Source organism: Muntiacus reevesi, chromosome 2, assembly GCF_963930625.1.
Source record: "Muntiacus reevesi chromosome 2, mMunRee1.1, whole genome shotgun sequence".
Taxonomy (NCBI): Eukaryota; Metazoa; Chordata; class Mammalia; order Artiodactyla; family Cervidae; genus Muntiacus; species Muntiacus reevesi.
The window spans coordinates 24,873,427-24,897,788 of NC_089250.1; the positions used below are offsets into that span (position 1 = coordinate 24,873,427).

A 24,362-nucleotide genomic window follows, 5' to 3' on the forward strand; every position below is an offset into this window, starting at 1 on the left:
ACCCACTGCTCAGCAGTATCAGAGTCCCCAGTCATGACAACCAAAGATGTCTCCACAAGCTGTCAAATCCAAAACATGGTCTTGACAATTATTACTTCAGTTCTACCCTTACCTCTTGGTAAAGTGGCTTCATTATTGTTAGAACTTGCTGTTGTCATCTTGGTTCAGTCAACCTGTGATCAGTCATTTACTGAGAGGCAGTAACTTGTCATGTTTACGAACGTGATCTCCAAAGCTATGTAGCCTGAGTTCAAGTCCCTGTTCTGACACTTGCTAGCAATTGGAAGTTTGACAGATCACTGAGTCTTGCTCTGCCTCAATTTGCTCATCTGTAAAATGGAGATAATGATAGCACCTACCTCATACAATGGAACAGCTCATTACAATTAAGTGCCATGTGCCCCCCCCCCCACCCAGCATAGAGTAAGTGCTGGAGAGTTCCTGCTTTGAGCAAAGTACTCTACTAATGCTACTAAGCTCAAGATTAATATACAGAGATGACAAGGACAAAAGACTATACTGGAGGAAGCAGGGAGACAATTGTTAAATAGAATACCAGGAAAAACATAAAGTAGGTAGGGGGGCACAGGAGAGAATAAACATGAGCATGCACAAAGAATGGAATTAGCTGGGATTAAACATCAAAATGAGAATGTTGAGAGTATCAAAGCCACTTTTAAGTCCCTTTCAGGAGAGTAGTAGGGGTTACACATTGACTTGAGTCCAGGAGCTAAGAGACAAGCCAGGATGACAGCATCTTTTTCAAATTGCACCCGAGCAGTATGACTGATGATAAGGACACCTAACCAGGTAGAGCTGAAGTTATTAGTTTATCAGATGCCTGTTTTGATGCCTAATGGTGCCTGACCGATTCAGCTGTTGTCTGAATTGCTTTCCTGTGTAGCTCTAATTAGGGATCAATAAATGTCTATTGAGCTTCTCTTTATGTACTTAGCTGGGGACTGCATGCTTTGTAGAAACTTAGATATGTCCCCACCTGCAAGGAATATGAACTGGGAAGATAGTCATAAAACATTAAAAGCATATTATAAGCATGTAAGCTATGCCACAGTTCAGTGCAGGAAGCTCTGGAGCCACAAAGGTGCATTAAATAACTGGTTTTTTAAGAACAGCCGCAACAATAGGATTGCAATCATAGGTGATGCTCAGAGCTGATCTTTTTGTCATCCTAAAAAAGTCAGGGTCTCCCAGTGAAGCAGAGAAAAGAGAGGAGGATGTGCAACTCACTCAGGGGGAAGTGTTTTTCCCCGAGGCTGGAGCTGCAGAGGGAGATTTGCTCCCAGCATCTCCCAAGTTCTGCTGAAAAGTCAGGACACGTTTTCCTTGAAAATAATGAGGAACAATGAAAGGACTAATAATACACTGTAGGTTAAAGAGGCTTGCATGGGCCAGCTGGAGATTCAACCACTGTTGATTCCAAGTTCTAAACAATGAAAGTAGGAGAAAACTTTTCAATTACAAGCCTGCCATAATTTGGGGACGGCTTGTACGTAATTAATTCCAAAGAAGTGATACAGAGAGTAATTGCTATGAATGCAGAACTGGGAGCACTTCCCTGAACTTAGGCTGGGCTGGATGCTTTCATGAGAATACCGACTAAGATGGGCACGCATTTAAGGAATTTACATAATGGAATGAAAAGATACCATTTGGAAAGACAGATTGATCTGTATCCAGAATTTGCTGTATCTCTCCCATTATGCTACCAAGAAAAATGACATCTGGATTTGATGTCTTGCCAGTTTCAGATTACAGAGGTGCTGAGAAATTGAATTACGACTTCATTCACAGGAATATAGCTTTATGGATAAGCAATATTTGCTAGTCATTCCTTAGACTACTGAGTTCAGTCAAAAGCTGTCTGATAAACATCATATTCAACCAACTGACAAATGTCTGAAGACAGCCCTACTCTTACCCAGGGGATACTGTATCAAAAATACCAGTGGAAGGACTGTCGAAAAGCTCCCACAAACCAGTTTCTCAAAAGGGAAAGCCATCACCTGCCACTAATTAGATGACATTAAAAATGGACCCCTGCATCTTCCTTGAATATTCATGAGATGCTGTCAGTGAGATGCCTTAGGTCTGAAACCAGAAACTAAGAACAACCTAAACTCTATGAGACTCAGATAAGCCCCTTTCCTTGCCGACTAAAACCTCCTTCTTCAGAGAGAAGAGGAATACATGTTTAGGTTCAGCCTGGCAAGGTTAAAACTCCCTGCAGGTTCCATGTGGCTGCACCCCCGCCTGTCTAATTGCCTGATGGCCCAGTGGCTGGGTAATCACTCCGGGGCCGCCAGGATGTCCCAACCATCCAGCCTCTCTTGGGAGTGGTTGTCCCACTGTCTGATGGAGTTCACAGAGATTACACTTGTCCTTATTTTAATTGGGGACTTTATTCATAAATGAAGTGATTCAGAATTGTAGCCAGGTCTAAGCATTAATTCACTGCAGATGGTGACTGCAGCCATGAAATTCCTTACTCCTAGGGAGGAAAGTTATTACCAACCTAGATAGCATATTAAAAAGCAGAGACATTACTTTGCCAACAAAGGTCCATCTGGTCAAGGCTATGGTTTTTCCAGTGGTCCTGTATGGATGTGAGAGTTGGACCATGAAGAAAGCTGAGCGCCAAAAAATTGATGCTTTTGAACTATGGTGTTGGAGAAGACTCTTGAGAGTCCCTTGGACTGCAAGGAGATCCAGCCAGTCCATCCTAAAGGAGATCAGTCCAGGATGTTCATTGGAAAGACTGGTGCTGAAGCTGAAACTCCAATACTTTGGCCACCTGATGCGAAGAGTTGACTCATTGGAAAAGACCCTGATGCTGGGAGGGATTGGGGGCAGGAGGAGAAGGGGACGACAGAGGATGAGATGGCTGGATGGCATCACCGACTCGATGGACATGAGTTTGAGTAAACTCTGGGAGTTGGTGATGGACAGAGAGGCCTGGCATGCTGCGATTCATGGGGTCGCAAAGAGTCGGACACCACTGAGCAACTGAACTGAACTGAAGCATTAATTTGAACTTCCAAAAATTGTGGGTCTTAAAAAGTCTGTGTTGACTCTTGTAGGGTCAACGTGTATTGCCAATAAATACCTCCTCTCTCTCCCTGTCTGTCTCTGGAGCTGAAGGGATCTAGTCTTTTTTTAAAACCATTAAGAATTTATTGAAGTAGAGTTATTTACAATGTTATGTTGATTTCCACTCTACAGCAAAGTGATTCATATTTTTTTCCATATAGTTTATCACAAGGTATTAAATACAGTTCCCTGGGCTATACAGTAGGACCCTGTTGTTTATCCATCCTATATATAATAGTTTGCACCTGCTAATCCCAGACTCCCCTATCCATCCCTCCCCCAACCCTCCTTTGCTTTGGCAGCCATAAGTAGTCTGTTCTCTATGTCTGTGAGTTTATTTCTGTTTTGTAGATAAGTTCATTTGTGTCATATTTTTTACCAATTATTTATTTAGCTGCACTGGGTCTTAGCTGCAACACGTTGGATTTTTACTGCCCTATACAGGATCTTTTAATTGCAGCTTGTGAGATTTTTAGTCACTGCATGTGAACTCTTATTTGCGGCATGTGGGATCTAGTTCCCTGACCAGGGATCAAACCCGGGCCCTCTGCACTGGGAGCATGGAGTCTTAACCACTGCCCCACCAGGGAAGTCCCGGTGTTGTATTTTAGATTCCATGTACAAGTGATATCATATGGCATGTCTTTCTCTGTCTTACTTCACTTAGTATGATAATCTCTAGGTCTATCCATGTTGCTGCAAAAGGCATTATTTCATGCTTTTTTTTATGGCTAAGTAATCTTCTGTTATACAGTATATATGTGCCATGACTTCTTTATCCATTCATTTGTTGATGGGCGTTTAGGTTGCTGCCGTGTCTTGGCTGTTGTGCAGAGTGCTGTTGTGAACATCGGGGTGCATATATCTTTTCAAATTAGAGTTTTTGTCTTCTGGATCTATGCTCAGGGAGTGGGATTGCTGGATCATAAAACAACTCTATGTTTAGTTTTCTAAGGAACCTCTGTACTGGTTTCCAAACTGGCTACACCAACTTACATTGCCACTAACAGTGTAGGATAAAAGGATATAATCTGTTAATTGCAGACTTTTAGAAGGAGAAACAGGACAATTCTCAAAGGACCAATGAGGGCTACTTCTCTGGTCAAATGCTGTTTTCACTATCATGCAGCTCAGGGTTTCTTGGTCTTTGTAATAAAGGCCGGGTGTCCTGACTCTTCCAACAAGCACAGGGATCTAAGAAGACAAGAGAGAGAGAAACATGAGCGAGGCCTCCTTTTCCCTAAGAATCATTATCTTATTTCTTTGCAGTCCACCTTGAGATTTTGCAGATCAAAAACAAGTACAAAAAGACACGTGCACCCCAGTGTTCACTGTAGCACTATTCACAATAGCTGCACCATGGAAACAACCTAAATGCCCAACAGAGGAATGGATACAGATGTGGTACATGTGTGCAGTGGAATATTACTCAGCCACAAAAAGGAATGAAATTGGGTCATTTGCAGAGATGCGGATGGACCTAGAGAGTGTCATACAGAGTGAAGTCAGTCAGAGAGAAAATATCGTATAATATGTAGAATCTGAAAAAATGAGTACAGATGGTCTTATTTACAAAGCAGAAATAGAGATGTAGAGAACAAGTATATGGACACCAACGGGGAAAGGAGGGGAATAGGATGGATTGGGAGATTGGGACTGATATAGATACACTATTGATATCCTATATAGAGAGTAGATAACTAATGAGAACCTGCTCTGCAGCACAGGGGCCTCTCCTGAGTGTTCTGTGGTGACTAAATGGGAAGGAAATCCAAAAGGAAGGGATACACACACACACATATATACATATATATATATATATATCACTGATTCACTTTGCTGTACATAAGAAATAGCACAACATTGTAAAGCAAATATGCAATAAAAAAATAATTTTTTAAAGCAGGTGGGAGTGGGGAGCTTCCTTCCATAACCCCCTTAGGGTCACTCAAAAGACTGTCTCTCCCCATAGCTTTTGACACTCATTGGAAGGTCAAATACAGGCCTGTGATCAGGTAGCCAGAATAGGAACAAACAGCTATTCATTGTGGTTTGTACCTGTACTGGAAAAAAAAAAAAAAAAGAAAAGACATGTCACTTCCAGAGCAGGAATATGAAAATTTGCCCTCAGGTAAGAGAAAGAAAATGCAGAGTGGGTGATTTCATGAGGCAGGGTGTAGGCTTGCCCTGGGGAGCAAGGGCGCTCACCAGGGAAGTGGAGCCTCGCCCCGGACAGTGGGTGAGTCACGGGAGGCGGCCCAGAGCCTAGCTGGGAGCACTGGGTGGGGCGCGGGTGGGGGGCAGGCGGCCAGCTGAGTTTTCTTACATCCTGCCCCTCGGTCCTTGTTGAGCAGGAAGCCTCAGTGTCCTCGTTGTAACCAGGGGATAGCAGCTAGGGTTCTAGTTGGCATCTAGATGGCAACAGAACCTCCTCCGGGTTCTGTTGAAATAAAAGCAGGTATTGAATCACCTTGTGAACTGCAGAGTTCTCCATAAGTAAGAGACCTTGTGTATGTGGCAAATTAGATAGGAGGGGATTTTGAGGGAGAATGGCTATAGGTATGGCTGAGTCCCTTTGCTGCCCACTTGAAAACTATCACAACATTGTTAATCGGCTGTATTCCAGGAGAACATAACAAGTTTTTTAAAAGAAACACCAGACCTTGTGACCTAACACGGCGAAGTCAGCCCCTTCGCCCAGAGGAGCAGCGTGTGCGGACCATTTGGGGATGGTGTGTTTAAAAGCTGACTTCGGACTGTGTTCTGGTCTCAGCCAGAGCGACCCGCCCTGAAAGTAGGTTGTGAAATAGATTAAAGGCAACCTGGAGTGTTTCCAGGTGCAGTGCTGTGCTGGGCAGAACCCTCTCTGAAGGGGTGATCCTACCACACACAGGCCTAGGTGTGGCTGAGCTTTGCACGGCCTCCGGGCCCGTCACACCTTTTTTTTTTTTTCCTTCTTTTTTTCCTTTGCTTCGGTCGAGATCACCAAACCACAATGGAAAGAAAACTGTGGGGGTCTAAAGTAAGTTCCCTCCAACTAGAAAATTGTGTGAGTCTAGAATTTTGTGTCTGGCAGGATGCAGTTCTTGTTGGGTTACAGGGGTAAGAGAAGGGGTGCCTCTTTTTAATAAGGAGTGCAAGCCCCTTGGGGGAAGACAGGCGCTGTTTCCTCTGCGTACCATGTTCATTCAGCCTCTTACGTTCCCTGCCATGAACTCGTTCACTGGCTTCCTGTGTTCAGACTTGCTGGGGCTTTTCCTTACTTTGGATTCCTGTCTTCCCATCTCGGGTATGACTCTCTCATCCAGTACTTGGGCTGAAAGTCCTGCTCCAGCCATTGCTGTCAACCTCACTGCCACCACGCTGGTCCATTTCGTCTCATCTCTTCCGCTCCTCAGACAGTCAGGAGCAAAGCCATACCAGCGGAGAGACAGTGAGGCTGAGAAAGAGGTCAGGACAGGGGAGAGTATGAGAGTAGTCTGCTGGGTAAACAGCAGGAAAATTAAAAGGAACTTGCAGACAGTACTGATGGCAGGAGATGAAGGGGGAAAGGCCAGCGTGCAGGCACAGAGCTGGTTTGTGTTACCAGGAGAACAGAAGACACCAAAGTTTGTTGTTCTTTTTTTTTGGGGGGGGGGGGGGAATTCTGTGCCAAGTCTTAGTTGTGGCACACAGGATCTTCCATCTTCATTGTGGCATGTGGGATATTTTAGTTGCAGCATGTAGAATCTTCTAGTTGTTACATGTGGAATCTAGTTCTCCAACCAGCGATTGAACCCAGGCCCCCTGCATTGGAAGTTCAGAGTCTTAGCCACTGGACCACCAGGGAAGTCCCCAAAGATTGCTGTTTTTAAAGACGATTTTGGAGTTTTCACATCCAGAATGTAAAGTCATACTGAGTAAGGATTTTAAGGTCAAGGAATGTCTGAAGAAGAGTTTGAGATCTGTGGTGCCAACCTGCTGAAAGGGTTAGCAGTGTGGATGCTGAAGCTCGGTAAGGTGATGGTCTGGGGTGTGGCAGACAGGAGGCCAGCTTTCTGTGCTGAAGTCACCCAAGGATGTGAGGGAATTTCCTGAGTGCTGGTAGGGACCTGAAGGATGAGTAATGCAGAACTCAGAAGCAGGGGAGATGTGGAGGGTTTGGACAGATGATGGATTGAAGTGATAAAGGGAAAGCAGAATAGCCCTAGTCTCCTTTCTCCATGAGCAGAGGGCAAGGGCGAGATAGCAGCCTTCAATGTCAGGGTTGTAGATAGTACTTCTTCGTGGCCGTCTGTGAGCCCAGTCCTCCTCTAAGGACTAAGGATGCAAACAAAGATACATGACATGGTCAGTATCCCTAAGGAGCGTGTAGTGGTACCCAGACAGTACCATGACCTCCAAAATACTTACAGGTACATGCCATGGTAGCCCCACTCAGATATCACCAACTCCATCAATATCCTGAATAAATCTAGGTGTTTCCATGAGAAGTTTTATTTACTGGGCATTTTTGGAAGAATGTCTTCAGTTACCGGCTCTTTCACCAAAAGGTTAACATTGGGCAGAAGAACTGAGTTCATGGCTCAGAGTCCTTTATTTAAAGCTTTACCACAAATTCAGATCATTTGAATTCCAGTGCTCTGTTGACCTCATCTAAAAACAGTGTCTTTAATAACTCTGGTATTTTTTCCTCTCATGCCAAAGCATCAGGGCATGAACAAACAAGGGCACAGCCTTGCTTTAAACCTGTTCACTCTTCGGTTCTGGAATACGCTGTTGGCACTGCCAAGATGAAAGGGTTTTCATCTTGGGATGAAAGGTTTTCTTGGGAGCATTTAGATTGCTCCCAAGAAAAAAAATGGACTTTGTGAGAGGAAGGTATTGCTTAAGGATGATTATACCTGATTCACTGCTGTGTCTGCGCTGGCTCACGTGGCACCTACCACATATTAAGTGCCCAGAAATGTTTGTTGGTGACTCATTGACCATTTATAACTTTCTGGGGGGAGAGAGATAACAAGGAATGAGCAGGAACCAGAAAAAAAAAAATCATAAAATACTAGAACTAGAAGTGAACAGCGACCCACCTAGTTAGTAGTCTCAGAAAGCCAGCCCTGGTTACTGCAGGTGATACTGAGTATCCTGTACCAGCAGGTTCCAAAGGATAGTGGCTGGTTGCCAAGGTGAATGCAGACTGGGAGTTTAGGCACATCAGCTTGGCAGGCTGGTATCAGCCAGCTCCCGACACTTTTTTTTTTGGATATTTAAAAACATATCCTTAAGGATTCATTATAGGGGAATTACCAGTCTCATGCTACTTGGTTTTTAATAGCCATTCATTTACCTAGATGCACAATGATAAAGACTTACTTCAGGCTTAACGAGGCCTCAGTCAGTCCAAAGACAAGTCCCCAGTCACAAAACGTTGAATCAAAAACTTGTATGAATGGATATGCTCATTAAAAATATCTCCCCGGATGCAGATTTTTTTTTTCTTCCCTTTCCTAGACTCTGTGGAGAGCAGACCACGAGCTGTCTGCGTTTTGCTCCGTCTTCGCAGACAGACGGACTTGCAGGAAGGCTGGTTGTAGCAGCAGGAATTTAATACTGAGATCAGCACTTTCTCTGGATTGGATTTGAATTTTTTATTAATATTATGCTTGAGCCCCAGGAAGATTCATTGAGCCAAGCTGACTTATAACACTAAATGACTAGTTAACCGTACATACTAATCACATAAATATGGTTTATGGAATGAAATAAAATGGTCTATGAAATCACTTTTAAGCCATCTTTTCAACAGTAATTATACCCACCCTGGAATACCTTAAACCAAGTGATATTGGCAAGAATTAGCTGGAGCATCTTTAATATTCTAATGATTATCATTCAAAATTGCCACTGCAGTGAAATGACAGGGTTGTTTTAATTTCTCTTCTTCCACTGCATTTCTCTTTCTTCCCCCTTTCACATTTAAAACATACTTCATAACATTTCATCATGGGAGAAGGCTGCCGAAGTTTCCAGTTGCTGTAATTTAGTTAAACCATAAAATTGTTTCCAGATTACCAGCCATGAAATGGAAAGACAATCTTATTTATGAATTTATAAATCAGATAATCTCCTTCAAATGAATCCTGAAACCAGAAACACTTTGATGATTAAACAGGAGGGAAAAAGTTTTCTCATTACCATGTGTCAAAAGAATTGTATTTTTGCAAAGTGGTTTTGGCCGAGACAGTGGAACACGCGTGTGCAATCTGTGTGCATGGCGCCTGGGGCGTGCACTGTCTCCTGGGCACGGGGAGAGAATCGCTCCCTCCTTGGCCGTCAAGCTCAAGTGTTCCGAGCTCTCCATGTTCTGATAGATCTTATCTCCTTCCTGGTGACCCCACTGGTGACATAACCTGGAAGAGGCCACCCAAGGAGCTTCCAGTCCTGTCCTCAGAGATGCAAACAGAAGAACAAGTATGTGAGTATCTGGACTGAATGCAGGGTTTTCGCTCCAAAACATCTAGACCCTCATCCCAGGCAGGTCTGCAGGCTCCGTCCACATCAGTCCTAGAAGTCAGGAGAGTGGCATGCCGTTCAGGGGTTTTCTTTCTCTTCACCCTAAAAGCATTGTCTGGGGTGAGAACGGTGAGAGGCCGAGTACCAGCTGCGCCGCGGAGGATGCCAGAGGTGTGGAGGAAGCCCTGTGGGTGCCTCTCTGAGAGGACTCATCTGTGCCGTACCATTCTGCAGTTCTCACCATGGTGATGAATCTGCTGAAGATCACAGTCCTGCGTCTGGATTGATTCTGGTGATTTGTTAGACTAGGTCATGATAGCTGGTGACCAGAGAGGGACCGGAGAGAACCATGATGTAGCCCTAATCAGCACTGTGCCTAGGCCAGCACTGGAATCCATCTGCCTTTTCTCTCCCCCACAGACTCCTGCTTGTTCTCTGTAGCCGTGGACTTACCTACTGCTAACATCTCTTGATATTATTGTCTCCTGGGGGCAGTTAGTTTGTCACCATGCCTTTGTATCCTGCACTCCAGCTTCAGAGAATCCATTAAGCCTCTTCCTAACCAAAAGAATGTCCTGCCACTTTGTAAAATTATATATTTAATTACTTGGCTGCATTGGGTCTTAGTCATGGCAGGTGCAGCATGCGGACCCTCTGAGTTCTGGCATATGTGATCTAGTTCCCATGCTGGCTCTTAGCATATGGGATCTAGTTCCCAGACCAGGGATTGAACTTGGCCCCCTGTGTTGGGAACATGGAGTCTTAGCCTCTGGACCACGACGGAAGTCCCTGCTTTCCCACTTGAAAAGAAAAGAAACCCTTTGCATTTGTCTAGGATTGAATAAGAGGGGTAAACTAGTGCCTCTCGAGGTAGTTCTGAGAGCACCCCTGCTCTAAGGGCCATGAGTTTGGCTTCCAGCATCACCATGGGAAGACTGAGATTCTGAACAGTGTCCACCCGGAATGCCTGTGTGTGTATGCCCCACACTTGGAGATCAGCCACCACCCCATCAGTCCTAAGGTGCTGTGCAACTTGGGTCCGATAAACTTGGCATCGCCAGTGGGTATTTATTAACCTGTTTTCTTTCTTTTTCTTTTTATATTTATTAGCTATTTATTTGACCGTGTCAGGGTCATAGTTGCTGCACGCGGGAGCACCATTGTGTGATGTGGGATCTTTCGTTGCAGCCCATGGACTCCCTAGTTGTGGTACGTGGGCTTAGCTGCTCCATAGCAGGTGGGATCTTAGTTCCCCAACCAGGGATCGAACCTGCATCCCTTGCATTTGCAAGGCGGATTCTTAACTATTGGACCGCCAGGGAAGTCCCTAACCTGCTTTCTTGAGTGGGATTTCTTACTAATTTTCCTCTTTGCCCCATGCACAGCTTTATGACAGACAGGACGCTGAGAACACACACATAACTGAAAATGCTCACAAGCTCAGAGGTTTAAAACACTTGGAAAGTCACTCCAGGTAGACGCATATCTCTGCTCACTGAGAGAGATCCTACTACTAATAATTCTCACCCCCTGGCCTCACCCCATAGTGGGTTGACAACCATTAATCCTCCAGACTGCATGACTTACATCCTAGAAACTCAATATTGTGACACAACCATTTATTTTAAACTAAAGAAAAAATTGCATGGAATTCTGAAGTCAGACGCTTGTAATTGTGAAATGAATCTCAGTGTTTTCTACATCACTGAGGGTTATATTCCAAAGGCAAAGTGCAAAGCCAAAAAACTGTATGAGCAAAATTACTCTTCAGAATCCTTTTACTTGCCTTGAAGTTCAAGATACAGATGTAGCGTCTCTTGTGAAGTCCAACATAACCAGTTGTTTTAAGTGAAAGAACGGACCACCATGACCTTTTCCGTTGGGTACCAGATAAAGTGGTTGACTTGTGTTTAAAAGCCAGTGTCTGAATGTGCAGTTTGTCACCCGGGAACCTTTACCATTGCTCACACTCCAAGAGGCCCGTGGGACTGAGACACCCCCCACCCCCAGAGAAGAGTGGGGGCCGCTTCTCTGTCTCAGGCTGGGACTTGACACTTCCTGATGAGGGTACGATGGTAGTCCAGGCAACCACACTGTTCTAATTCTTCTTCTGTCTTTTACTCTCTTGAACTACTGAGCAAGAAGAACTGAATTTGTGTGCCATGACTTGTGTGATGGCTCTGTCCTTAGCACAGGTCGCTCTGTGGTGGTGACTGTAATGTGTTGGAAATAACGGTGATAGTTCCATGACGCTGTTGTTGCTCTGACCATACAGAAATGTGAGCCTGTTTTGGAAGCCAAATGAATCGTGTGTAGCCTTAGAGAACCTTGAACAGAGAGGTGTAGTATCTGTGCATGATTTAAAAACTGAGAACTGTTTTCATTCGTGTCTTGAGATAACCAAGTTGGTGGGGGTAATTGTTTTCCTGCTGAATCCGTAAAAGCCCTCTGATTCCTATGGCATTGATTTGAGGACCCTCTGCCTTCTAGTGTGAAGACATTGATTTCAGTCACACTTTCCCGTGCTCTCAAGAGACAGTTACTTGTGTACTCTTGGGCTGTGCAGCAAGTCCTACTCCGGGCACACAACAAGCGTCTCCATCATTCACACCAAAACCGGCAACCTCGGAACGAGCACAGCTTGAAAGTGTGTGTTCCTGGCCCACTCCCTCCCCCGACTGGCCTGGGACCCCTCTGGTGCAGAGGACTAATAGCAAAAGCAGGGCAGGAAGGCTCAAAAACACAAAGATGCACAAAGAGAATTATTTCCAAGGGAGAAGCTTTTCTGTTTTCCATGAGGCCTCTGCCGATCTCTCCAGGGTCTTTTTAGTAAGATCATTGGGTCAGTACTCATCTCTGACCATCAAATCTCAAACTCGGTGGGGATTTGCAGGCTTGTTGGTTTCTGCAAGCCAGGTGGGGCTGAACTTTGGAGGCCTGCTCGGTGGAGGTGGAACCTTTATAACCCTCAGATGATCACTGCCCTCGACAAACCAGTCCGAAAGTCAACACAGCTTTAACAAACAATTCTCTTGTTTTACAGAGAGAGAATGCAAGCCATGGAGAAACAGATTGCCAGTTTAACTGGCCTTGTTCAATCTGCGCTTTTTAAAGGGCCCCTTACAAGTAATAGCAAAGATGCCTCTAGGTAAAAAGAAGAAAGCAACCCGATTCAAAATTAATTCAATCTGTTTCTCTTTAATGATTAAGATCATTCATTCATTCCAATCGTTTTCTTGTAATCATTTCAAGGCTGAAAATATCCACGTCTCTATGAATCATGGTTTGTTTGTTTGTCTGTCTGTTTCCGGTAATTCTTGGTCGAAGGTAACACTTTGGCCCAAGAAGGGTAAATGGGCTTCCCAGTGCATGTGGCTTTGTGGCCCACTGCGCAGTGCCTGCCACCGCCCTCTGCACATCTCCACACCCTCCATCAGCTGAAAGTCATGAGTGCGCCTCCGCTGCACCCCTGGGAAGCCTTTTCCATTCCGGCCAAAAGTGGTGCCGATGCTGGAATACCTTCATTGCTTAATACCATCACTAGCTGCCGCTGATTGCTTGGAATAGTGAATGGAAGTGGGGAAGAAAAGCATTTTGGCAACTACAGAGCTGACTCTCTTTTTCTTTCCTTCAGCGAGAAAATGATGAAAACCACAGCCAGTAAGAACCAAACAGATGGTGCAGGTAAGTGTTCTTCAGACCCACAGGAGGTCTGGGAGCTGCCTTTGATGGGGCTGGTTTGCTTCTAGACCTATTAACCTCTCCCTACGTCACCTGTGTAATTAATTCGAGGTGGGGTTTGGGACTAAGCCATTTCATCCTCTCCTTTCCATCTTCAGTTATTCACTTCCTCATTTATTTATTCATTGGTGAGGTTCTATACTCAACAAATACTTATGTGCCTGGGACTGGGTAAGGACAGTGGGCTGCCTACCCACTAATCCAATGCAGAAAATGGATCTGGGACAGATCATTGTATGATGAAAAGTGAAAGTGAAAGTCACTCAGTTGTGTCCAACTCTTTGCCACCCCATGGTCTATGCAGTCCATGGAGTTCTCCAGGCCAGAATACTGGAGTGGGTAGCCTATCCCTTCTCCAGCAGATCTTCCCAACCCAGGGATCAAACCCAGGTCTCCTGCATTGCAGGCGGATTCTTTACCTGCTGAGTCCCCAGGGAAGCCCAAGAATCAAACCAGTGTCTAAACATTAAGAAAAAGTGCAGGATGTACAGACAAGCAATAATAAAAACACAATGGTCCAGAGCCTATGGGATGACATACCATCTGCTGTCGGTTTCATCCTTGGTTTATATCCCTGAGGACAGGGCAGCTGGATTGTACTTGGCATCATGAGTTTCCCAACAAAAAATAATGGAAAGCTGATACATAAAATTCAGACCCTTAAAAAAACATAACTTCTGTTTTTTTTTTTTTTTAATCAAGAAGAGAAAATCATTGGCTTCATAATTGGCTTGATATAATTATGTAGGCTCATCTATTGGATATTCAACAAAGTAAATTTAAAAAAGCAGGATGAATGTTTAACCATCAGGGCTAGCCTTGACCAGGGCCATTTCTCTGGGGGAAGTAACACAAACTGAAGCCAAAAGGATGAGGAGGGAAAGGAAGAGACACCCAGGTAGAGAGCAAAGCATGTACAGGTGCCGTGGAGAGCAATTTAGATATTATTCTAAGTGCACAGGGAAGGCAGTCGAAGGTTCTGCACTGGGGAAGGGCCTCAGCGCAGCAGCAGGATGTGACTGGATAAGAAAACAGAATGAGCTGATAGGGAGCCCCCAGGGGTCAAGGCAGAAGAAGGTGTACTTGGAACAAGGTCTGCTTTTAAATGCCAGCACTCCCCCCGAAGGCCTGACTCTGGTATCTCAGGCTGTAAAGAATCTGCCTGCAATGCAGGAGACCCAGGTTCAGTCCCTGGGTCGGGAAGATCCCCTGGAGAAGGGAATGGTTACCCACTCTAGTATTCTTGCCTGAAGAATCCCATGGACAGTCTATGGGGTCACACAGAGTTGGACACAACTGAACGACTCACACTTTCACTCCCCCCAAAAAGGCCCCAATTATATTCCCTGTTGACTTCACTAGTATCCGGGTATACATATGCATTTTTATAATGGAAAATGTACATTTCTGGTGGTCTGGCCTCATTTGATCTTTTTTTTTTTCCCCAATATTTACTTACTCATTAGTAAATGACTGTTTGACTAATTGACTAATTGACTGACAAATAACTAAATTGACTGCACCAGGTCTTAGCTGTGGCACGTGGGATCTTTTTAGTTGCAGTATGTAGGAACTCTTAGTTGTGGCATGTGGGATCTAGTTCTCTGACCAGGGCTTGAACCTGGGTCCCCTGCATTGGCAGCATGGAGTCTCAGCCACTGGACCGCCAGGGAAGTCCCTGTCCATGTATACTTGATATCCATCTTAACCTGCAGACTCAAGGTGGGCCTCTCTCAAGAACATGATGTCTTCCTTTCCCTTGGGTTAGAAATAGACATCATTTCCAGGGACACATTTGGCTGTTGAATTACTCAAGAAGCGCATGGTACGTTGGCTGAAACCCCTAACAGGGGGAAAGCCACAGAGGGTGTTAGTGCCACATGGCAGAATGGACAGAACTGGGGCCTTATGTTGAGATGTCTGCTGGTCCTGATTCCCCCTAGCCGAGTTCAGGCTCTGCAGCTCTAAAGCCAGCAGGGCTGTTCTTCTTCCAGCATTCCCAGTCCTCACAGGATTGGTTGCTTTCCTTAGAAATCAACCAATGACCTTGACTGCAGCCAGAGAATTGTTCCGTGGCAACTGCTGAGCTTGTCTTCAGAGCACTTATTTTCTGATTATGAACCTATGGGGGGAAAAGACACCAACTGACCTTGCAGAAACGGAGAGCAGATGGGTGGTTGCCTGCGGGTGGGGGACATAGAAGATTTTGGTCAAAAAGGACCAGCTTCCAGTTAGGGGATGAATAAGTTCTTACATACTGTGTGGTGATTGTAGATAACAGTATTGAACTGGGCACTTGAAAGTTGCCAAGGGAACAGATCTTAAATGTTCTCACCCCAAGAAAGACATGGTAATTATGTGACAGGATGAACGTAACATTTTTGATAGGTAATAATCCTACGGCCATACATTAACTGTGTCAAACTGACACATCGTACACCTTAAAGTTACACAGTATTATTGTATGTCTGTTACATCTAATAAAGTCGGGGTGCTACCATTAAACAGACACTAAAACATTCTGTTCCTCTGGCTTCTATTCTAGAAATGATTAATATCCAGTACCACTGTAATCAATGTGTACATTGCTGTTTTGTATCCTTCTTTATGGAATTTCCCTTTTGGGGTGTGTGTGTGTGTGTGTGTGTGTGTGTGTGTGTGTGTGTGTGTGTGTGTGTGTGTGTGTGTGTGTGTGTGTGTGTGTGTGTTGGGGTGTGTGTGTGTGTGTGTGTTGGGGTGTGTGTGTGTGTGTGTGTGTGTGTGTGTGTGTTGGGGTGTGTGTGTGTGTGTGTGTGTGTGTGTGTGTGTGTGTTAGCCAGTATCTGACTCTCTATGACTCCATGGACTGTGGCCTGCCAGGCTCCTCTGTCTGTGGAATTTTACAGGCAGGAATGAGTGGGTTGCCAGTTCCTCCACCAGGGGATCTTCCCGACCCTGGGATCAAACCTGGATCTCTTGCATTGGCAGACAGATTCTTTTACCACCACACCACTGGGATGAAATAATAATAATAGGAAGCATTTAGTGAGTGTTTCCTATGTACCAGGCAATATTTATTCTGAGTGCATTTCTGCGCCTGAACTTGTTAACCCCTGACGCAGCCTCATGGGATAGGTACACTCATGATTCCCATGTTCCAGATGAGGAAACTGAACACACATTCACACACACGTGACACATGTCAACATGCTCCACCAGCCTGTCCTGATGTCTCATCCTTTTGTGTTAAGGTGCCCCAGTCCCTTTAAAGAAAGGTGGTTTCGTTTCTTTGTTTTGAACGTTTTTGCCAGTGTCTTTTTTGAAGCATGAGGGAAGGAGCAGGTGTTATTTCTTCAGAATGCATTTCCCAAAGTGGAATCAATAAGTCCAAAGGGACGAGCAGCTGAGGAGCACTGGCGATACACCGCCAGGTTTCTCCTCTAAAAGGCTGAGCCAATTTGCGATGCCATCGGCAACACACACGTGTGTTTGCTCCTCTGCGTCTCTGCAGAGTTTGGCCTTTCTCGTTGTGATGTGTCAGGGCTACCCGTGGTCCACAGGGCTTTCATTGCCATAGCAGCCTTGTATGGTGTGCAAAATAAATTAATTCTTCCGGAATCCTAGGAGGTCAGTGACAAGACAGAAAGTGTTATCCCTGTTCTGTAGACAAGTACACGGAATTCTGTAGTGAGTCAAGGAGCTCGTTGGGTCAAGGGTACCTGAAAAAGGGAAGCCCAGACTTCCTGTTACTTCCTGTTACAGGAATATCTGGTTTACCATGGGTATAAAAGAACAGAAGGAACCTCCCATTTCAAAGTCATAACCTGTGTTTTATGGTGTATTACATCGTTTAAACACATAACCCTGTAAGGAAGATGTTAGCCATGGAGCTAGTAAGTTTCAGCCTGGCAACCCTATACCCATGTTCTTCCTGTTACAACAGTGCACATTAAGATACGCCTCAAGGGAACTTCCCTGGTGGTCCAGTGGCTAAGACTCCACGGTCCCAATGCCGGGGGCCTGGGTTCAATCCCTGGTCGAGGAAGTAGATCCCACATGCCACAACCTAAGACCCAGCACAGCCAAATAAATAAATTTAAAAAAAAAAGATTCTCAGCCAGTCTGGCCAGCCCCTAAACCCATGTTCTTCCTGTTACAACAGTCCACATTAAGATACACCTCAGCTGAAGTAAGTTACCTAAGAGCAGACTTGGGAAGAGGGAGAAGGGCCGGTTGCCTGGACAGGGCTGGGTGTACAGAAGGGAGCGGCCAAGAGTGACCCGCCCGCCGACCACCCTCCACAGACTAGAATGTGCCCATCCCGCATGTGGGTTCAGAGAGTGGATCCCAGGTCCTGAGGCTCTAGGATGAAGCGGGAACTCATTCACCACTCGGGGTCCCCCCCACCAGACCCAGCTCCAGCCGTAGACTTCAGGGCAGTTGCTTGTAGCGCTCAGCCTGTCACCGCTGCCACCTGCTGCCACTCCAAGTGGGGAGGGGGATCCAGCAGGGGCTCTTCCCGCTCACTCTGCCCAGAGAAATAATCATTACAGCCCAACAACCGCAGTGGGGCCCCTTTGTGCCAGAAACTGGGTGGAGCAGTCCATGTGTGTTAATTCCATCATCCTGCACAATCACACTTACACCCATTTTACAGATGAGGAAACTGACAGGAAGAGAGACAGCTAGGACTTGGATACTGAGAGTGATTTCTGGGTTTCTGGTTTAAATACTTGAGTGGATAATAGGGCCACTGGCTAAAATTAGTTCAAGAGAGACAGAAAGAGGTTTGGGAGGAGAAACAGGTAGAAATAATGAATTTGACCTGCTTGTGGAAAGGTCCCAAAGAGACGGTAAGGTCTGGGGATGTGGCTGAATCGTGTGCTGGCGGCAGAGGTCTGGGGGACCTTGGCAGGTGGTGGTCATGGAAGTGACCTCCTTGAAACCATGTCCAGTGAGAGGAGAAGCAGGCTAGGATGCAGAAGGCTGGCCGAGGAAGAAATTAAGAAAGAGGCTGACCAAGACAGGGCAGGGAAGAAGACAAGGGCAAGGAAAGTTTCAAAGTTCCTGAGAAAGAAAAGAAGTGACTGACAAAGCCCAGCGTCACATCAGGGTGCTATCGTGGCAACCCAGAGTCTATTGCGTTGGCAGCTGACCACTAGCCACCGTATTTATTGTATTATTTGCTTGTATTTGGCTGTGCTGGGTTTTCGTTGCTGCACGCGGGCTTTCTCTGGTTGCAGTGAACGGGAGCTGCTCTTCGTTGCGGTGTGAGGGCTTCTCACTGCGGTGGCTTCTCTTGTTGTGGAGCATAGGCTGTAGGGCACGCGAGCCCAGTTAATTGTGGTGCATGGCCTTTGTCACCCTGCAGCATGAGGGGCCTCTCCAGACCAGGGATTGAACCCCGGCCGGTGGGTTCTTAACCACTGGACCACCAGGGGAGTCCCATTGGCCATTTTATAAAGGGCCAATGCAGTGAATGATGGAGTTACGGAAGCCAGGTTTAGTGGATTGAGAGGTTATAGATGAGGAAGTTTTATAAATGAGCATGAGAAACTCGGTTCTGAAAGGTATTTTTAAAGCCAGTTATCGGGGTTCAGCTCCCACAGATGGTAGGTAAACTTGGGCCTCTCCTCTGTGGAGGATGGCAGGGAGGTGCGCTGGTGCCCTCAGAATAGAAGAGGAGAAGCGTGATCGTGGAAGGGAATGTGTGTCTTCGTTTGGCTGAGGAACTCTCAGACAGTTCTCATTATGGAACAGCAGTAACTGGCTATAGTGCAGTGTCATTTCTGTTGGAGAAATACCTTGAGGATGTCGTTGTCATTATTTGTACAAATGACGTTGTGTGGTGTGTGTGCATGAACACATGCATCTATGCTTGAGGATATGGAGTGATGATCAAGTGACTTGACTGATTTAAAGACTTCCAATTCATTGTCTTCCCTTCAGAATACTTGGTCTCAGAGGCGCTGTGTTAACTCGGTCAAGCTGTTATTGTTGAAAATGTGACTGGATGTCCTTTCACTGAGGACCTTCCCAGTTAAACACTCTCTGGAGTAACTGCAGAGATAGCAAATCTTACTCTTTTGTAAAACTGTTTGTTAATTTGGCTGCTCCAGGTCTTAGTTGCGGCACGCGGGATCTTTGATCTTCATTGTGACACGCGAACTCTTAGTTGCGTGGCACATGGGATCTAGTTCCCTGACCAGCAGTCGAACCCAGGCCCCATACATTGGGAGTGGAGTCTTAACCACTGCACCCCCAGGGAAGTTCCCTATCTTGCTCTTTCAAGGGGGATTTTCCATCTGGAGGGGAAGTGGTCAAAAGTCAGCCCAACTTTTGTTGGTAATGACATGAGGGACCGGTTGGGCTCATAAAGGTAACAGAAAGCTCACCGTCTGTCTGCTGGGGCTCCTTTGTTAATCCTTAAAAGGCTTCCCATCTGTTCCCCCGACTCCCCAAGGGGGCTGTGAGAGCTGGGAGACCGGTTCTGTTAGGACGGGCATGCAGGGATGAGGGACGTGGTGCTCCATCAGCTCTGCACCAGCGTTGCTGAGGCCAAGCAAGCAGGAGGACACTCTGGAGACACCTCCATGCCCACTGGCACGCTGCCCATGGCCGCCCATGGAGGCTCATGGGGCAGTGTGTCCTGGGGAAGGAGAGGAGATGGACGGAGGGGCCACTGTGCTCTAAGCACTCCAGGCACATGGAGCAGCAAGCTGGCTCTGCCGTGCGAAGCCAGCCTGGGCTGGGCACACCTTCCCACTTCCTCCCTTCCAGGGCTGAAGGAGGGCTGAACAGCGCCTCCGAGGGGCACGGGGTGTGTGTGTGTGTGTGTCTGTGTCTCTGTGTGTGTGTCTGTGTCTGTGTCTGTGTGTGTCTGTCTGTGTCTGTGTGTGTGTGTGTGTGTGTGTGTGTCTGTGTCTGTCTGTGTCTGTCTCTGTGTGTGTGTGTCTGTGTCTGTGTGTCTGTGTGTGTGTCTGTGTGTGTGTCTGTGTCTATATGTGTGTCTGTGTCTGTCTGTGTCTCTGTGTGTGTGTGTCTGTGTCTGTGTGTGTGTGTGTCTGTGTGTGTCTCTGTGTCTGTGTGTGTGTCTCTGTGTCTGTGTGTGTGTGTGTCTCTGTGTGTCTGTGTGTCTGTGTCTCTGTGTCTAGAGTGTCTGTCTGTGTGTGTGTCTGTGTGTGTCTGTGTCTGTCTCTGTGTGTGTGTCTGTGTGTCTATGTGTGTTTCTGTATATGTGTCTGTGTGTGTGTGTGTCTGTCTGTCTGTCTGTGTGTGTCTGTGTGTGTGTGTCTGTGTGTGTGTTGTGGATTCCTTGTCTACTCTCTACGTGAAGCCTGTTCCACCAAACTCCATTGTCGTAAACAGGAAGTAGCATGGCATCTCCTTTTGATTTCCACACCTTGCTGATCCTTCGAGTGTTACTGGGGATCCTTTAGGGGTCACTTTGGTTTTTTTTGGCTGTGCCACTCAGCATGTGGGATCTTAATTCCCTGACCAGGGATTGAACTCTAGCACCCTGCATCGCGAGCTCCGAGTCTCAACCACTGGACCACCAAGGAAGCCCCTTGGGGGCATTTTTGAAGCAAGCTTGCTCAAATCAGGCCCTTCCTAAATGGACTTAGGAACTACAAGAGGATGATTTAAGTTGGACTCAGGGAGCAAAAAATTATGGCAGTGGCAAAACTGTTCAGGAAGAGTTTCTGTCTGCTGCCTTTTTTTGCTTCTTCTCCCAAAGAATATGAGCATCAGGCCTGATTTCCTCACTAAAGGAGGTGTGTGCAGAGGGCCTGCTGCTTTTAATCAGGAAATTCCAAGGGACTCAGGAGAGTACCCAGTCCTTATTATTAGCTTTCCCCCCAGCCAAATCTCTGCCCAGAACTAAGTGGATCTTCTTGGGATATATCTGCCCACAGGGAACAGTCACATGAGTACCCCGTTAGGACCCAGAGGTCTAAATTATTAATATTTTTTTCTATTATAAAATTGTAGGAACTTCCCTGATGGTCCAGTGGTTAGGACCCTGTGCATCCATTGCAGGGGGCATTGGTTCGATACCTGGTCAGGGAACTAAGATCCCACATGCCGCATGGTGAGGCCAATAAATAAGATACACAGACAGGCAGCTAGCTTCTTTAACATGGCATCATGCTCCACCTACCGCCCTGAGATCTGCCTTCTTACAGCACCAAACTTATAGAACATGACTTCTCCAGGCCACGTACTATAACACTGGATGCACGTTCCCTAATTTATTTAAACCCAATTCCCCTCTTTTTGTCCATTAGAGAGCCAATATCATTTTAAAGATCTCCCCCCCCCCCCCCCCCCACACACACACACAATGAGGGAATGGGGATTTTCTGTGTTGGGATGGGACTTGCAGCTTTGACTGCCCCTTCCTGGCATCTCAGGGACTTCGCTGCTCTTTTTTCCTAGGAACTCCCCAGGTTTCCGGTGGGAAGACTCTCGGCGTCGTGGAGTCGTCAGGGCCGCCCGGCCAGCTGGCGCCTGCCAGCGCCTCCGCGGTCCACGCGAGCCTGCTCGACATGAGGCGGAGTGTGGCCGAGCTCAGGCTGCAGCTGCGGCAGATGCGACAGCTCCAGGTACAGCCCGCGTTCCCCGCGGACGGTCTCCTCTGACACAGGTTCCCCCTCCCGTCCGCCGCCTCCCGCACTGCATCTTGCTGTTGGCGTTCTCTGCGGCATCCTTCCGTGGGGATAACTGAGGGCCAGGATGCAGGCGCCGTGACACCCTGGGCTTCTCTCTCTCACACGTCATCTTGGTCTAGAGCCTTCCGCCGCAACGACAGCCTGTAGCCACTTCTTTAAGCTGCGCGTGCTTCTTACACATGAAAAAAACATTAAGCATCTGTTGTTGTTGTTTTCTTTTTTTTTTTTTTTTTTGAGGAGAGCTGGAAGCAGAGGAGCCCCGTGGTGGAGCGTTCCCACAGCCAGTTAGGACTTCCTGCTTCCTAGGGTTTGGCTTTTGTGCTTCCCCCATGAGCACGTGCAGAGGCACTGCCGGCAGCTCATGGGATTTACAAGGGAAAAAAAAAAAGCCTTTGTATTTAGAACTAGGAGTTCAAGCAAGAGGGTGAATTCATAAGGAAAAGGAGCCATCGTGGATGATTTGAGAGAAACACCTGCATTATTGTTTGGATAGTGTGTCTTCCGTAATCCTTCCCTTACCGTTCCCCATTCTTAGGAATATATGAATTACACGGGAATCAAAGGGCAGGGGAAAATGACCCTTCCTGTCACCAGGCATGGTGACTAAATCCCATAAATCTGACTTGGCATGGCTGGTCCAGGGTGATAAGGAACTGGGAAGGTGTATCTTTATGAGATCATGTGTCTGCTCTGAGGATCAGCCTCACCCCTCCCTGCCCCTGGTGGCAGGCTGGTGACTGAGGATGTAGTGCTGGCTTAGACGATGCCCAGGCATCCTCCTCGACTTAGAGGAAGCTCGTGGTCCACCAAACAAACGTTAGGAGCGGGGAGTAGCCACACGTGTGGCATCCTCAGGGGCAGGCAGGCTCCTGTGCGTGAGTCCCGAAAGGAAGGGGCACTCCAAACCCCAGCTGCTCTCACTTCAGCTTGCCATACAGGAGCCCTCCACTTCCCATTGCCTGAGTAAGAAGGCTAAGACAGTGATTTCCCCTGTCCTCTACCTCCGGGAGAAATAATAGAGGGGAAGGAAGCTTGAGAGCCTGCCCTGAGCCCTATCACAGATCACACAACTCACGCTCGGATCTCCAAAGATTAGTCCGGCGCATCCCAAACCCCTCGGACCTCCCACGCAAGTTCACTTCAGTCCTCCCTGAATCATGTCGCCAGGAAGTTCCCCATCCTTTGCATTCACTTTTCCTTGCTTTGCTGTTTTTAAGACACTTGCAGTGAAATGAAGTGTACAGGGTGGCTCAATTCACTGCCCGCAGTGAACAGGCAGTAACTCAGCAAGCGAGTGGACGCGGGACGGTGGCGAGTTGGCACCTCTGACGTACAGTCGCCGCTCCACTCCAGGCAGCCCTTAACCTGGTAAAATGAGAGTCCAGCGTTTCTAGATGTTTCAGTATCTCAAGAGAATCTGTAAATAGAGGTTTTTGTTTTGTTAGTATTTATTTGGCCGCACCAAGTCTTGGGCTTCCCAGGTAAAGAACCCACCTGCCAGTGCAGACCTAAGAGATGCAGGTTCTGTCCCTCCATCAGGAAGATCCCTTGGGGAAGGAAGTTGACAACCTACTCCAATATTCTTGCCTGGAGAATCCTATGGACAGAGGAGCCTGGCCGGCTATAGTCTATGGGGTCGCAAAGAGTCAGACACGACTTAAGTGACTGAGCACGTAGCGAGCATATCTTAGTTTGGCACATGGGATCTAGTTCCCAATCAGGGATCGGACCCAGACCCCCTACATTGGGAGCTGGGAGTCTTAGCCACTGGACCAAAGGGAAGTCGCAGGAGACATAGATGTTTTATATAAAATATGTAAGTTCATTCTAAAAATGTTATAAGGTAATTTAAAAATCGGTTATTTCATAATCTGCAGGCCAGAGGGCATGCGTGCTGGCCAGCACGCGTGTGAGCTGCTGGGTTCTTTGCTGGTGGTAAGGAGGTTCAGCCTCCATCTTGCACTGCATCTGCCTTCTGCTGCCACCTGCTGGTCAAATTGGAAATTGTGCGCTCCTAGTCTCAAGAGTCAGACACAACTTAGTGACTAAACATTTGGACCCTCACGAGGAAAAAAACTCCTAAATGTGTCGTTTGCAAGGTGGTTCCTGCTGCTTTCAAAAGTGAGCATTTGTTGGTGTGGGGTCAGAGGTGGAACTGCTGAGAAGTGTGGCAAATCTGATACCCGGGGGCCGTGATGTATGCGGTGGCGGCATCACCCTGCTAGTGGCTGGCCGTGTTTGGCCCTCTGGCCGGGGTGGGGGGCCGGGGAGGGACCTCCCACAACTTGCCACTCCTTGTAACCCTTGAACTGAGGAGGCTCAGCTGCAGAATCATAGCTTCTCAAACAAAGAGGTGCTACAGTCAGTTCC

At 46.8% G+C, this 24,362-nt stretch overlaps 1 protein-coding gene across 13 annotated transcripts in view; it reads left to right on the forward strand.

The window, feature by feature from the left end:
- KIAA1217 (KIAA1217 ortholog) overlaps positions 1–24,362 on the forward strand; it is a 346,126-nt gene that overhangs the window by 278,424 nt on the left and 43,340 nt on the right. For 8 of the 13 annotated variants that reach the window (XM_065921090.1, XM_065921091.1, XM_065921093.1 and 5 more), the window contains 3 exons: positions 12,644–12,748; positions 13,235–13,284; positions 21,760–21,926. In XM_065921090.1, coding sequence (XP_065777162.1) covers positions 12,644–12,748; positions 13,235–13,284; positions 21,760–21,926 — 322 coding nt within the window. The remainder of the gene's footprint in view (positions 1–12,643; positions 12,749–13,234; positions 13,285–21,759; positions 21,927–24,362) is intronic. The other 5 variants (XM_065921092.1, XM_065921094.1, XM_065921095.1 and 2 more) reach the window with 1 other exon arrangement.